This window comes from Eleutherodactylus coqui, chromosome 12 (genome assembly GCF_035609145.1).
Source record: "Eleutherodactylus coqui strain aEleCoq1 chromosome 12, aEleCoq1.hap1, whole genome shotgun sequence".
Taxonomy (NCBI): Eukaryota; Metazoa; Chordata; class Amphibia; order Anura; family Eleutherodactylidae; genus Eleutherodactylus; species Eleutherodactylus coqui.
The window spans coordinates 94,271,074-94,287,188 of NC_089848.1; the positions used below are offsets into that span (position 1 = coordinate 94,271,074).

Below are 16,115 nucleotides of genomic sequence, written 5' to 3' on the forward strand. Positions count from 1 at the left end.
TGGAAAGAGGTCCCACCTGCTGATCCCTCAGACAGAATGTGACAGTGAACTGTACACAATCTGAAGATTCTTTTTTTTACAGCGTAAATGCAATGTATGCTTCAGCTGTAGAAAAAAAAGCAGACAGCTGTCACGGGCCTTCCGAGTTCCGGTGTCCTGTGCACACTGTCAATGGATGATGTCAGGTTTCCTCCACCTATTTATATCCATTGACAGTGTGAGGAGACCGCCCACTTGACTGATATGTATAAGGGAGGTGTAACAAACTGTGGTCAGTGCAGAGGGAAGGAGAGGTGTGATAGAGTCAGTAGGGCCACAGCTATGCAGCCGACCCCACTGATCAGAGGACGTGATGTGACGTCTACTGATGAACCAATTGATTTTGCTTAATGTACTTTGGCTTCTTTTATTTTATTTTTTGCTTTCTTTTTGGTGTGGGGTGGGTGGGCACCAATATGTCTTGTCCTGGCCAGTAAACTAGAGAAATCAGATTTTTATTGCCTTTACAGAGAGTTTTAACATCTTGGCTTTTAGGGCAACTTCATGTAGATCTGCCATCACCAGCACTCGTATCAACTGCTCAATAATGGTGGCAGGGCTCATATTGGCCAGTCTCTGTGCCCTCCATAGGTTCAGCACTTGCAGGACTTTTTCTGGAAACTGTAAAGCTCTGAAAGAGACATTGCACATTATATTATTATGTGACACTATGCACTGCTCTATATATACCGCTGTCATTTTCCCATCGCAGCCCCCCACTATCACAAATGACTGTTCTCCAGGCAGCTATCACTCTCATCTTTCATTATTGTTAATTACTGTTTGTAATTTTTTATTTTTTTTTTAATCATGGACAACTCTTTTAAATGTGCACATGTACTGATACAACATATTTTTGCTTGTACATAGAGAACAGCGGTTCTCTAAAGATTACAGTGACCAGAAGTCCGGCTTTAAGTGAGACAGTACTGCTTTGGGACCCTGTGTCCCGCTTTCCACCGAGACCTCAGCTGGACAGCTATTTGTCCCGCTTTTGGGACATCGAGTCACCATCAAAGTGATTACCAGCTAGGGTGCCGCAGCTCCCAGGCTGGTAATCACTCTGCCGCGCCATTGCGGGATGCTCACACTGACGGCAATGTGTGCATCCAGGATATTTATTCCCTCTTCCCCTAACCTGTCTTCTCTGGTTCCATAAGAGAGGAGAGGGGAGAAGGTGCTGCAGCGGGCGCACACATTTCCACCGGCAGCACTGAGAAGAGCAGCAGGGCTGTGAAAACTGTGAGGAGGGTAAGTATATGGGTTTTAGGTGGAGAATAATACTATTAGGGCCAATGTAGGGGTCAATATTGCTGGGGCTACTGTAGAGGGTCACTATTACTACTGGGGCTACTATGGGGAGTTCCCCAATAACTGGGGGGGTTACTGTGGGGGTCACTATTATTGCTGGAGCTATTGTGGGGGGTCACTATTACTAATGAGGCTACTGTGGGGTTCACTATTATTGCTGGGGCTACTGTGGGGGACACTATTATTGCTGGGGCTACTGTGGGGGTCACTATTACTACTGGGGCTACTGTGGGGGTCACTATTACTACTGGGGCTACTGTGGGGGTCACTATTATTCTTGGGGCTACTGTGGGGATCACTATTATTGCTGGAGCTATTGTGGGGGGGTCACTATTACTAATGAGGCTACTGTGGGGTTCACTATTATTGCTGGGGCTACTGTGGGGGACACTATTATTGCTGGGGCTACTGTGGGGGTCACTATTACTACTGGGGCTACTGTGGGAGTCACTATTACTACTGGGGCTACTGTGGGGGGCACTATTATTCTTGGGGCTACTGTGGGGATCACTATTATTGCTAGGGGGCCACTGTGGGGGGTCACTATTATTGCTGGAGCTACTGTGGGGGGGGGGTACCTTTATTGCTGGGGTTACTGTGGGGGTTACTATTTTTGCTTGGGCTGGTATAGGGGGTCTCTATTACTACTGGACCACTGTGGGGGGTCACTATTACTGCTAGGGCTACTTTGGGGGTCACTATTATTGCTGGGGCTGGTATAGGGGGCACTATTACTAACTGGAGCTACTGTGGGAGTCACTATTATTGTTGGGGCTGGTATAGGGAAGCACTAATACTATTGGGGCTACTGTGGGGGTTAATGTTGATGCTGGGGCTGGTAAAAGGAAGCACTATTTCTACTGGACCACTGTGGGGGTCACTATTATTGCTGGGGTGATATAGCAGGGCACTAATTCTACTAGGGCTACTGTGGGGGGGTGTCACTATTATTGCTGGGGCTGGTATAGGGGAGTAATAATACTACTGGGGCTACTGTGGGGGTCACTATTATTGCTTGTGCTGGTATAGGGGACACTATTACTACTAAGGCCACTCTGCACATGGCAGCATACCTCAAGCTGACCTACACGTGGCGGAAATACTGCGGAAAGTCTGCAGCGGAAATTTCTGCAGCAAATTCTGCATCTAGAAAAACAGTCAAAATCTGTACCATTGGTACAGATATCTGCAGCTGATTTCATACTATGCAGCGCTCCCCCTCACCTCCTCGAAGGCTTCCCACTGTCAGTGCTCCCTGGCTACTGGTTCCTTGCAGCCTGGTCAGGTGCAGCGCCGCTGGTCAGGTGAGGCCATTAAAGGCCGCTGTTAACCGGAAGCCGGGGAGCGTTGACAGTGGAAAGCTTACGGAGGAGGAGAGGGGGAGAGCCAAATAATATGAAATCAGCTGTGGCTGATTTCCAGTCAAAATCCACAGCAATGATACAGATTTTGACAGTTTTTTGGATGCAGAAATGCTGTGGAATTTGCTGCCTGTCTTATTTTGAACCGGCTCTGTACTTTTTATAACGAGGGAGGTAAAATTATAGGTTGTGATAAGCCCCGCCCCTGACCACACCCCTTTGTCACGCTTTGACCCTGGGAAAATCTGGTCACCTTACTAAAGATTGTGTTAAAAAGTGAGTTTGTGGTATATACAGAGTTAATTTACTTAATATCATTAATTTGAAGGTCTGGTTTAAGCAGGGTAGATTAGGCTATGAGTAAGGACCATGTGATTTGTCTGAAACACGTAAGCCTCTCCCTGTTCTGTTCTGCTCCTATGATGTTTTTGAATACAATGGAATAAGGCGTCCTGTACACAGGCAACACGGCATCGCCGCGAGAAAATCACAGCAATATTACATCGCTGGTCCGTGCGATATCGCTGCGTCTTCTCGCGACAATACTGCAATTTTGTAGCATCACATGCGAGGATTTTTTTTTGGGTGGGGGGGCTTGAAATACAAGCCCTACCCCGAAAATGAGCTGTAGCTGAAGAAAAGAAGCTATATATGAAGCTGTGCTGCTGAGAGTGACTTTTGTTCTTAGCTCGCTCCATATAAACATACCGCTTATATGTTGTCTACTTAGCTTGTGTGAATAATATAATAGTAATTTCTCTTCTTACCGGTTCTTCACTATAACTTTGACATCTTCATCATTAAACTGAAGCTTCTTGCAGAAAAATGCAAAATCTTCTATGAGCACATTACAAGAGACTAAATTGAAGATCTTCCTCATGATCCTGTCTAGAATACATAATTAACCAGTCACCAATTAGCTGAAGAGTATCAATATGTATATTGTGTTTCTTTAAAAAGTTTTACAAAAAAACACAAAAATTCTGCAGTTATTCACCACAAAACAAATATATACCCTGTTTCCCTGAAAATAAGACATGATGATTTTCCAGAATTTTTGAGGATGCAAAATGATTTTTCAGGCTTTTTGAGGATGCTCAAAATATAAGCCCTACTCCAAAATTAAGCCCTGTTAACAGTTAATTTAAAAAGTCAATTTAAATAGTGTCCAGGCAGCTATACATGTAAAAAAAAGTGAAACCTTTTTCAGCAAAAATTAATAAAAGACACTGTCTTATTTTCGGGGAAACACGGTATTATAAAATTATCATTAAAATATATTGTTTCCTCAGCTATTTGCATCCTAGACATTTTCTGTCTTCGATTCTTGTGACAGAAAATAGTTACCTACAATTTAGCTGCCACGCAGGACCATAACTAAAAGTCGCTGAGCCCCAAGGTAATCTTTTGAATGCTCCCCTAATAACATATACCAGTTCAATGTGAAAGATAAAAGGGTTGTGCTAAGATAGAAAGTCATCCCCTATTCACAGGATACTCTATAACTTTTTTATTAGGGTCCGACCACTGAGACCCACTGACTCCGAGATTGGGGTCCTATAGATCCCCACATGAATGGAGCATTGGTTGAACATATGTGCTGCCACTCTGTTATGTCAATGGGAGGGTCGGAGATAGCCAAGTTGAAGCCTCGTCAACCTCCAGTGCTCCCACTGAAATTAATGGATCGGCAGTGCACATGAGCAACCATTCATGCGTGGATCCCCAGTACCCCCATTCTCTATGGATAGGTGATATATTTCTATATTGGCACAAGACTTTAAGATGAAGGCACACTTGCTTGCCAAGGACAGCTCCAAGTATGGTCTGACAATTGATCATCATCAGATTACTATATCCCAGAGATGTAATGTGCCTGAGATATACTATCCTGCTTTATGTGCCTGCCCATAGAGATATAGCCAAGATAATTTCAGACCTTAGACCAAACCATGAAATAAATTCAGACTCCAGACTGGATATCCAAAATTAATCCAGTCCCAAGCCAGACCCCAACATAAAGACCCCAAACCAGATTCCTAAATTAATTCACACTTGCTAACAAGTCCTCCTCCCTTTCAAGGCGCCACTGCATATAGTATCCGGATGCCAGCTAGCATTATGTCATTATGTGCGCCAGTGTTTGGAAAAGAAGAGGGCATAGAGACAGAGAGCGGTAAGTGATACTGGTCATATCTATTGGATTACATTAGGTAACGGCTGGTGTCAGCTCCCCTTGAGTCCTCCGGCCCGGTAGTAGCCACTTTGCATGCTGCAGCAATTATTACGCTCCTGCTCCAGTGGAGCTAACGTATAGTTGATCTGGTCATCCAGAGGGTATTCTTCCCTCTTCCAGATCTCTGTGGCAGCTGATCTGGGACGTTCTAGGTTGAATCTACAGTATAGCACTTTTATCCTACACCCTAGGACACAACCTTCCAAAATGATTGATCAAAACTGCAAAAAGATGCTTTTAAGAATATGAGAATTTCAGAATCCACCAGTAACATACTGCACCTTCCAACAGGTCAGCCGCCTGTAAATAACGCCCAATGGGATACAGTTCTTTTCCTTCGCACACAAGAAGAGGGGGTCTCATCATGGGATTGCCATCAAGACTGATCTCCTTCAGATTCTTCAGTCGTTGGATGTCACCAGGCAACTTTGTCAGCTTGTTGCCTAAACAGATTGCTTTATAATATTAGTATAGGCAAAAGCTTACATGGAATTCGTAATAGGGATGATGAATCCTTATGGAAATGTACAGAATATAAGCAAATAAACACATTATAGGCTATTCATGTTTTACATTCTGCTGTACAAGGATGATCTGAGAAGAGCTCAGGGCTCTGTACCTACGGACTACCCCCCCCCCCCCCCCCCAGTATGCTGTCCTGTAGTCATGTATGGATGGAGATATTTATAGGGTGTTTCTATACTAATGAAGTAGCTATTTTCAACCCATAGACATTATGAATCTTAACCCTTTCCAATCCACTGTCTGATGTCTTCCTACATTCTGATTGAAGCTTGTACAGTTCCAATGTCAGAAGACATCCGACAGGGTATTCTTACCGTCTATTGCCAGCCACTCCACTGTCGGAGCCGCTTTGGCGCGCACACACTGGCTTTAGCCAGCAGATGGCACCGTTGTATAACAGCCAAAAGAAAAAGCCTTTTAGGAAACCCTGAATCCAAAATTGGATTGGAAAGGGTTAATGGGTCTTCAGTGAGTTCTGCTCTCCAAAAAATAGCAACAAATCTGCCCTGTTTGAACGCTGTTTGCAACTCGTGGCCAAGCAAGAGCTTTTGTAGAGTCGTAGCCTTTACATTGGATGCAAGCACCTTCAGTTATAGAGATGCTATGTGTTCTGCCCTGGTGGTTACATTTCTGCTGGTAACTCATGTATATCATCTATACTGAGTGATTACCAATAATAACAACAAGTAACATGCCAATGCCAACACCTCCTCACTGATAAGATCTGAGAACTGAGTATATATGATCAAGTGTGAGCAATAAACACTACAGACTTCCATAATAATGAATCCTATGTTATAAGGTATCTGAAAATATATCCATAATATACATGCAGCGACTGAGAACCAGGCCTTCAGCAGAGGAGACAGCGGGGTCCAAGATGGCAGAGGTTCACAGTGGTTGCTAGCTGTAGCGGGTTTTTGTGCTTCCCCTCTGGATGCGGTTCAGCAGGGGAGCGTGCAGTGCTTGCATCCCCCCACACCAACTCCTAGGAAGCATCTTCTGCACTTCAGTCCCCGCAGGGAACAGACCTCCTAACAGAAGAGATATGATCGCGGCTCTGCTCTGCGCACCTCCTTCTCTGACCACCAACTACTCTCTTCTTCTCCATCTCTCTAACACAACTCCTCCGCCAATTTCCAAGCTACCAATCATATCATACTAATAGGATAGAGAGACAGACTTACACAAGGTTGATGTCACTTACTTAAAGACAAACAGGCTTACAAGTGATGGAGGGGCCCTAACTCTGGGTCACTACATACAGAGTCAAAAGTCTACATACAGGTGCGTTTTGCAGGTCCACATAAGTGATGCCGCTGACAAAGGAGGAACAGATCGATGTGATACTGCTGGCAGGGTCCGGGTCAACACATGACGTGGCCCAGACATTCAATGCGACATATGCCACACAAGTTACACATGGCTGTGTTGTGAAACTGAAAGTTCAAAAAGATCAGACGTGTGAGTGATGTGGCATGATCAGGGCGCCCTAAAAACAGCTACAAGAAGCGACAACCATGGTCCTGGCAGCACTTTGCCAAGAGCACCCAATGCGTATATAGGAGTTAACACTAATGCAGACTTTATGGAGACTTTTGGCTCACCCTGTATTTCCTCCCCTGTGTATAGGAAAGTAATGAGCGTGGCTAACAATGGCCATACACAGGGCAATATCAGGGCAATATGGTCATGATCTGATAAGTACCCTATTTCCCTGAAAATAAGACATACCTGGAAAATAAGACAGCATGATTTTCCAGAATTTTTGAGGATGCAAAATGATTTTTCAGGCTTTTTGAGGATGCTTGAAATATAAGCCCTACTCCAAAATTAAGCCCTGCTAACAGTTAATCAAAAAAGTCAATTTAAATAGTGTCCAGGCAGCTATACATGTAAAAAGTTAAACTTTTTTGAACAAAAATTAATATAAGACACTGTCTTATTTTCGGGGAAACACGGTATTCTAATATTACCCTGCTTCTGGATGCCAAGATTTACATACCATCCAGGTTGATGTGCTGCAGTCCCTCTATGGCAGAAACAGATGCAGGGAGATAGGAGAGCTGATTATTAGAAGCTGTAATATTGACAAGGTTTTTCATTCCTCCCATGTTTTCTGGGATGGTTCTTATGGCGTTGTCAGAAATATCCAGGTTCTTGAGGTTATTCATTGTACATAACTCTTCTGGAAGATCTGTCATCTGAAGAAAAACACATTTCATATCGAATGAATATAAAAATATCAGTTAATATGCATACATATATGGATGTTCACTTCTGAGCTGCGTTTCATTGTGTCAAGGGCTGCATTCACTATTCTGGAGGCTTCAGAGCTGAAACCTTAATTGTTTGTGTTACGTGTGCTGCTGGGATCTGTAGTTCTAAGCTTCCTAGCAGCACAGCCCTCACAGGGTTAATTGATTGAGCTGGCTGGGTTAATATGTGAGCACAGACCCAGGAGATTGGCTAGCAGGAAGTACCACACCCAGCCAGCTCAATCAATTAACCCTGTGAGGGCTGTGCTGCTAGGAAGCTTAGAACTACAGATCCCAGCAGCACACGTAACAGTTTGTAGTAATTTGTTTATTGTTGTTGAAGTAAAGTAGAAATATGATGGCGGTAAAATTATAACTCAAGACGTTTTAATGATTGCTAATTGGCACAAAATGGATTATGAGTTCTAGTTGTTAAACAAAACAAATTTAAAGGGAACCTGTCAGCAGGTTAATGCAGCCTGAACCACGGGCAGGATGAACTCAGGACAGGTATGCACAGTGCTCCCGTGTATGTGCGATTCTGAAACACTGTGGCATTCCAAAATCAATACACTTTGAAGTTTGACTCAAGAATGGAGCTCTTGAGCCCTAGAGATGGGCCGCGCCGACCTCTCTCCGCCCACAACATGTTGGCTGACAGCTCGTTGCTGTCATTCTATGTAATGCAGGCGGGGTGAGGTCTATTATGCCTCTTGGAAATATATCAATTAGGGAGTGTTCCTATACAGACTGACACTGTCAGCTCTGATTGGACAGTGTTAAACTGTGTAGTGACATGCCCTAATGACAAGGGGAGTGGTATCACCAAGTTGTCAAGTTATTTATATACTTCCAGGAGGAATAAAGGAGGAACAGCATAACACAGAGTTCTAAGTAAGGATGCTCCAGAATTAAATGGGCATTCTGGGACTTTTTTTTTACATTTTTTCTGTTGAAGACAGACTGGTCACCACTCGATGATTGGCGGGGACCTGCTGCACGGATCCCTCGTTTATTAGTGGATTCCCAGTTCCGCTGTCACTGCAGGAAGCAGAAAGGGCTGACCATAACATAGCACACCAGGTTCGTAGTACAGGTGCAGCTCCCATTGAATTCAATGGGGCCCACGGCTCAAATCCCCGCCAATCAGACATCAATAAAAAAAAAATGTTAAAACATCCTGGAATACCCCTAATCTTATATACTAAAAAGACATGTTAGAAGCGCTGATGGGTCCTCTTTAAGTCAATGGGGTCCGTTCGGTGGTTTTCGGTTCCACCCTGAGGTGGAGCCGTTCGGCCACAAGGAACGGAGCAGGAAAACGGAACCCCCAACGCAGGTGTAAAACCACCCTTACATAATATAGAGTAACATTATAGAATGGGTAATAATATATTACAGAGTTTTGACAATTGTGTATATCACAGTACACAATATAGTGTAGTACTATACGAATATTAAAACATGTAAGATTATAGTCTGAAATATAGCATGGCATTAGTGCATGAAGTGATGGGTAGCCCTTTATAACAGTATGACATACTGTGTATGCTATAACATATTGCACATTGTGATGTATAATTAATATAGTATACCATAGATACATTCCCTTCACATTTCAATGTAAATGATTTTTTGGGCCATTATGTACTTGTTACACATTTGCTGAAATATCTGGGTTGTTGCTTAAGACAAGAATACAGTGAAAGTTTACCTTCATGCCACTGCAGTGTCTGATATGTAGAGTCTCCAGAGACAGAAGATGGCACACTTCCCTTGGGAAAGCCTTGAAATGATTGTTGGAAAGGTCCAGCTCCTTCAGTGACTCTAGCTGGTGGATCTGCGCAGGTAGTGACTGAATCTGATTTCCCGACAGGTTGAGTCTTTGAAGACCTTTTAAGGTGCACAATTCAGGAGGAAAGCTCGTCAACTTATTAGAATGGAGAAAAAGATCAGACAAAGACACCATGTCAGACATGTTTGGTGGGACCCATTGAAGCTCATTCTTGCTGAGATCCAAGTGAATGAGATGGTGAAGTGTACAGATGTAGCCAGAGAACTCCTTTAGTTTATTTCCACAAACCTCTAAGTATTTTAGCTTCGCGTTATAAATGATCATCTGTGGAATTTCTGGAATTTCATTATGGTTGAGGTTTAAATGTAGCAGAGCAAACATGGAGGACAGAACCTGGGGGAATTCAGTCAGCCGGTTACCACTCAAGTCCAACTTGGTTATCTTAGAACAGCTATTTAGTTCAATTGGGAGATGAAGTACATGATTGTCTCCACAGGTCATCACCGATAGATGCTTCAAATGCGCCAGTTGCTCCGGTAAAACTTCCAATGTGTTTCGATCTATGTGCAGTTCCATCAAGTTGGTTAGTTTGTGGATCTTTTCAGGAAGGGAAGACAATTGATTGCCAGTCAGAACGAGGGTTGTTATACATGGACAGGCGCACAGTTTGTCATTGATCATCTGAAATAAATTATTGGCAATGGAGAGAACTTTGAGTTGTTGCAACCGCTCAACCTTGTCTGATAATCCAGCTAGTCGGTTGTCATCCATGATTAGTTCTTCCAGGTAAGTCAAGTTATATAGCTGTACTGGCAAGAAGGCGATCTGATTCTTACTTAAGGAGAGTTCTCTGAGGTTCTTCAGCCCTCCAATTTCTTTTGGCAAATTTTTGATCCGATTACCACATAGATAAAGCTTAACTAGCTGTGTGAGCCTGAAGATGCATTTGGGTAACCTCGAAATCTGATTGTAGTCTAGGTTCAGCACATGTAGGTTCTTGAGGTTGGCCATTGACTCTGGCAACAACTTCAGTTGGTTCCCACTCAGCCCCAGGATCTGCAATGTTGTCAAGTTTCCTATGCATGAAGGTAATTGTGTGATGTGATTATGGGAAATAAAGAGCTGTCTGATGTGCTGGAAGTGAGAGATGTCATCTGATAGGCACGTTATTAAGTTATGGTTTAGGCTTAAGGCCTGGAGTTGGGATAGTTGACCTATTTCTGGTGGCAGGCACTTTAGCAAGTTGCCATCCATGGATAATATCTCTAGTTTATCAAGACATTGTAGATCTTGTGGTAGCTCCTTGATAGCATTGTTGTTGAGCTGTAAGCACTTTACGTCTGGAGATTTGAGGACATCTTCTGGTATCTCAGTCAACTGCTTGCCAATCAGATTGAAGACTGTGAGAGTCTCAGATAACATTGCTGATGACTGGAATCCACTAAATCCGGGACAGTCATAGGACTAATATCTTTTTCTCTATGATCTGTAGATGAAACCAAATATTAAGATCTTTATATCAGTACAATAAATCTTGCTATTTGTATAGCGCCAATTTATTCGGCAGTGCTTTCAGGTAATTTATTTATTCCCCACCCACCCACCAAGCCAGGTACTCATTTTACCAACCTCAGAAGGATGGAAGGCTGAGTCAACCTTCAGGTCGTGAGCGAGAGCTTAGGACTGCATTTCTGCTGTATTATGACTCTGAGCCACATGAGGCTTTAAACTGGTAACCACAGACATGGGAACCTACTCCCATTGCTTCGATCTGGAACTACTGAGAAAATAGTTCTGTAGCTGTTCTAACTGATTGAACAACTGAACAGAACATTGCATGATTGAGGAATGCGATTACCATTGATTGCCGTTTTTCCAGAAGCAGCACCACTCATGTCCATGGGCCATGTCTAAAACTGCATACCAGCCCCAATCAAAGAGAGATTTAGCGCATCAACCTTATATTATGTTAGACTAGTTATATTAAGACTAGAGATGAGCGAGCATACTCGCTAAGGGCAATTGCTCGAGCGAGCATTGCCCTTAGCGAGTACCTGCCCGCTTGAGAGGAAAGGTTCGGGTGCTGGCGCAGGGGAGCGGTGAGTTGTGGCAGTCAGCAGGGGGGAGCGGGAGGGAGAGAGGGAGAGAGAGATCTCCCCTCCGTTCCTCCCCGCTCTCCCCTGCAGCTCCCTGCCCGCCGCCAGCACCCGAACCTTTTCTCTCGAGCGGGCAGGTACTCGCTAAGGGCAATGCTCGATCGAGCAATTGCCTTTAGCAAGTATGCTCACTCATCTCTAATTAAGACCGAAGCAGGACATCAACCATAAAGGGGCTTTCCAAGATAGGTCATCAATACTTTATCAGCGGGGCCTTGAGATCCCTGCCAATCAGCTGATTTACATGCAGAATGGAGCAGGCAGGAATTTACCCAATATGTACAGATACTATGCGCAGCTCATGCGTGGAGTTGGGGGCTTCAAAAAGGAACATCACCATTGACATCCCATAAACAGAGGTAGGAGTATCATGTCTAAGCCTGTGGTGGAAGCCCAGTATATATCTATATGGATCGGTGGGCCTTGGCAGTAGACAGTTGTCAATTTAACATTCTGTATACATATTTGCTTTCTGTCCTGCTACAAATAGGATAGGTTTTCGCTAAGATTTTGCTTTATTTTATCTGCAGTGCACTCTTCTTATGTCCACGCAACATACCGGTGTTACAATGCCCCTGGTCCTGTTACCTTGCCGCCTCTGGAAAAGGGAAGTGGGAATAATCACCTTGTAGCTCTTTCCAGATTGATATATATGATCATGCACTTACTAATGAGACAGGGGTTTAGTCATATTGATCAGTAATTAGATAGTTCTGATTGTGCACTCTTGTTGATGAATCGAGGTAACGTCAAGAAGGCGGGGTTCTATACAAGTTATGCAGTGTTTACCTGAAATAGTAAAAGTCGCACCTCTCCTAACCTAATTATATTTGTCACCTTTATAGTCATCCTAATTTCTGTTTGTTTTTGCATACAGTGTATTCCGACCCTGATGACTGCCTGGTCCACCTGTCCCACTACGACGTCCAACAAAAAGCCCACTGTCAGTGCAAACGTCGTCATCATGAATCCAGAATGTGATGATGTCGAACCATCCTATACCCCCATGACAGCAATAGCTCCAGTGTACAACACAATGCGAGTCTAGGGTCAGCAGTGGGGGTGGGACGGAGCAGGGCGAGTTTAGTGAAACAGATAGTTTCAAGGGGGGTCTGTGGTGGAAGCCCAGTATATATCTATATGGATCGGTGGGCCTTGGCAGTAGACAGTTGTCAATTTAACATTCTGTATACATATTTGCTTTCTGTCTTGCTACAAATATAATGTTCTTACAGTTATGCAATAGGTACTTCCGCTCATATGAAAATATCTGTTTTATAACTCTGCTGACATGGGGAAGCCAACATGAAACTTCTGTTCTCAAAACGCTGACAAGATAATATATAGTATAAACACGTCACGTTTTCCATCTGTTTTGCAACTTTGGAAGACAGTATAACTCAGACATGGACAACCGCAGTCTGAAACAGCTACCGCAATAATTACCCAAGCAATTTTACTGGAAACGTATGCAAATAACATGGGAGGTTTGTGCAATTTATAGTTCATGATGTAACATCCAATCATATTGAAGGAACCACACGTGGCTCCAAGACAACCCACTCATTTCATCCACCACCTGATGGCCAATCACAGATGACCGGAGGATGGAAGAATTGCAAGATGCTTATCCAATAATTAAACAATACGTTGTATCTATGTAATCTTTGACCTGCCCAGATGGGCGGATATGTTAAACTCTTTAAAAGAGGCTACACGCCCAACATTAAAGGAGAATTGAGGAAGCTATACATGCTGAACCTTGTGTCAGTGTGAAAACTTCTTATGCGCATTATCAATTCAGAGTTAATATGGAAGGGTGTAAACATTCCAAATTGAGTAAGCCGTGGTTCCACAAAGGAATTCCACGTCAAGCCCATGTAACCTGTAAATGGACATCGTTGGGCTATGTTGCAACAGTAAGGTCATGTGATGCTATGCTGTGCAGACGGGTGTATCGGCAGAATGGTCAGTATATTACAGACTTGCTGTGGGCAGCATGGGAAGTCATTAGAGCTTTAAAAAATTAATTTGGACAACCCCTTTAACAAAATTCCATAAATTTTATTGCCTTTTATCACTTGAACCTTTTGAGTTCAGCGGTTTCACGAAATGTGTTTGAGATGGTGTTTCTTTCTCTAAAGTTGTATTCACAAGGGCGAGTGCAATCCATTAATCAAGATACAATTTTTAATGCGATTTTTTTTGGGGGGATTTTCATGCATTTTTACGATTTTTACGTGCACATGGGTATTGCATTTTTGCTCGTGTATGTGTATTTTACTGTGTCTTTTGCACACGCATTCCCTACGTATTTGCATGTGCAAAAAAACAAGCAAACATGCTTCCATTGTTTTTAATGGGCAATTAAGTTTAATGAGTTCTATTCACTGCGTAATGTGCATAATCCGCAGCGCAAATGCGTTCCTGTGTATAAGCTCTTAAGCAAGCATTATATCTGTTAAAACCAAATACCTATCTGTTGGAAATAATCTTTGTAGTAACAAAGATATATAAGGCTGCCTGTCCACGGCCGCAAAGGAATCTCTCTAGTGATATTCCGCCGCAGGGGAGGAGGGGGAGCACTGTAAGGTCTCCGCGATGAGCCTATCTAAATGATAGGCTCACCGCAGAGAATCGCGGCATGCCGCGATTTTAATCACCCGAGCGGAAAATCACTATTAGCCTGGGTTCACATAGGGCGGATTTGCTGCGGTTCTGCCGCTGTTTGCCGTTGCATATCCGCACTGCGGCAAAACCGCCGCGTTTGCAGTGCAATGCAGTACAAATGTGTTTAGGCAAAAAGCTGTTCTCACAGGACGGACTTTTTCCGCACTGCCGCAGTGCGGAATGCAACTGCGGTGCGGTTTTTCAAGACACAGCATGTCAATTCTTTTGACTTTTCCGCAGCGCTTTTTGGTCCATAGACCTCTATGGATGCAGCAAAATCTGCACCAAAATACGCTGCAAAAGTAAAAAGCGCTGCGGAAAAAAACGCTTGCGTATTTACCGCAAGAAAATCCGCAAGACAAAAGTAACATTTGAAGCGGTTTTGCCGCAGAAGCAGTTCTTCTGCGGCAAAACCGCAACGAAAAAACGCAGCAAAACCGCAACAAATCCGCCCTGTGTGAACCCAGCCTTACTCTCAGCTTGTGGAGGGCGAGCTGCTAGTTATCCTATGGAAAGCGTGTCACGCGAGCTCCGCGGGCGATTTATCAATCCGGATCTCGCTATCTTGCCCATGGACTGGCAGCCTAAACAGATGGTCGCTGACATGTCTTTTCTGATTGTATCATTAACAGTTCTAGACACTTTTACAGACAGAAAGTATGTGACCCCAGGTGGCAATGCTCGTACTTACCTGGATTGTTTAGTAGAACTCTTAGAACAGGAAAAAGTAGTAATTCCACATTAATAACCTAAAAACGGAGCCCAGTCTATGGGAGGAACATGCTGTATATACCTGCCTCAGCATAGGACTCCTATAACGGCTGGGGATAGGTCACTATGGTGAGCAGTACATAAACACTTACCTGCACAGTGAGCTGTGTGGACCTGTCTGTACGGGATGTGGTCAGCAGGCATTTACTTCTATTATAGACATTTCTTCTGATTAGAACTAACAATACCAGTTTGTCAGCTGACACCATTAATGCCTGGCATGGCTGTCCGTGGAATAACAGTGACGGTTATAGACGACCACAGCTGACCTGGAGATCGGGAACGTCTGTGCTGGTATGTCAGTATTGTACATTCATTCCAGGCTTCGGCTAGCAACCCACACTGCAAGCATCCAGAATGAGAACACGCGGTCCATGCTTCCCATTGAAATCCTACAGACAAAGCTTTTATGTAGAACTAGCAGTATAAGGAATGTAAATGTACATCTTGGTATTATTGTCATTGGGTACACATTATAGTCAGCTGTATCTGTTCCTGGAAAAGCTGGACGACAACCAATATGGTCTCCATAAGACATGATGTCTAACCATCCCGGATTAGGTGAGACAGTCCCGGATATTAGGGGCTGCGCCACCATCACAAGAGGGAGTAGATAGGTCCTGATTAGAGATGAGCGAGTATACTCGCTAAGGCACATTACTCGAGCGACTAGTGCCTTATCTGAGTATCTCCCCGCTCGTCTCTAAAGATTCGGGGGCTGGCGCAGGTGACAGGTGAGTTGTGGTGGGGAGCGGGGGGAGAGAGGGAGAGAGAGAGAGAGATCTCCCCTCCGTTGCTCCCCGCCGGCCCCCGAATCTTTAGAGACGAGCGGGGAGATACTCGGCTAAGGCACTACTCGCTCAAGTAATGTGCCTTAGCGAGTACACTCACTCATCTCTAGTCCTGACTGATTCCTTCTCCCCAGCCTATCCCCGCCTGGCAGCAGTAAAAGCTACGGTATCATATGTGCCAATAACAGATTACAATAATAAC

The 16,115-nt window shown here is 44.0% G+C and overlaps 1 protein-coding gene across 2 annotated transcripts; it reads right to left on the reverse strand.

The window, feature by feature from the left end:
- Window positions 1-473: 473 nt before the first annotated feature.
- On the reverse strand, window positions 474-15,298 carry LRRD1 (leucine rich repeats and death domain containing 1). Of its 2 annotated transcripts, none has more exons than XM_066585811.1 (6): window positions 15,215-15,298; window positions 9,445-11,011; window positions 7,478-7,676; window positions 5,229-5,390; window positions 3,479-3,599; window positions 474-670 (listed from the first exon to the last, which is right to left on the reverse strand). In XM_066585811.1, exons 2-6 carry the CDS (start codon window positions 10,945-10,947, stop codon window positions 487-489), a joined length of 2,169 nt encoding a protein of 722 aa, XP_066441908.1. In that variant the 5' UTR covers window positions 10,948-11,011; window positions 15,215-15,298; the 3' UTR covers window positions 474-486. The 2 variants fall into 2 exon arrangements, with proteins under 2 accessions (XP_066441908.1, XP_066441907.1); XM_066585810.1 differs by lacking the exon at window positions 15,215-15,298 and adding an exon at window positions 15,043-15,158.
- Between the last annotated feature and the right edge of the window lie 817 nt (window positions 15,299-16,115).

Bases quoted from the DNA above. Each gene is read 5' to 3' on its own strand.
- LRRD1 (XM_066585811.1), bottom strand. From the start codon at position 10,947: ATGTTATCTGAGACTCTCACAGTCTTCAATCTGATTGGCAAGCAGTTG. The intron at 5,391-7,477 runs GTATGTAAATCT...CAATCTGTTTAG, and splicing joins GCAGCACATCAACCTGGATG to GCAACAAGCTGACAAAGTTG. The intron at 3,600-5,228 runs GTGCAGTATGTT...TATGTATTCTAG, and splicing joins GGCGGCTGACCTGTTGGAAG to ACAGGATCATGAGGAAGATC.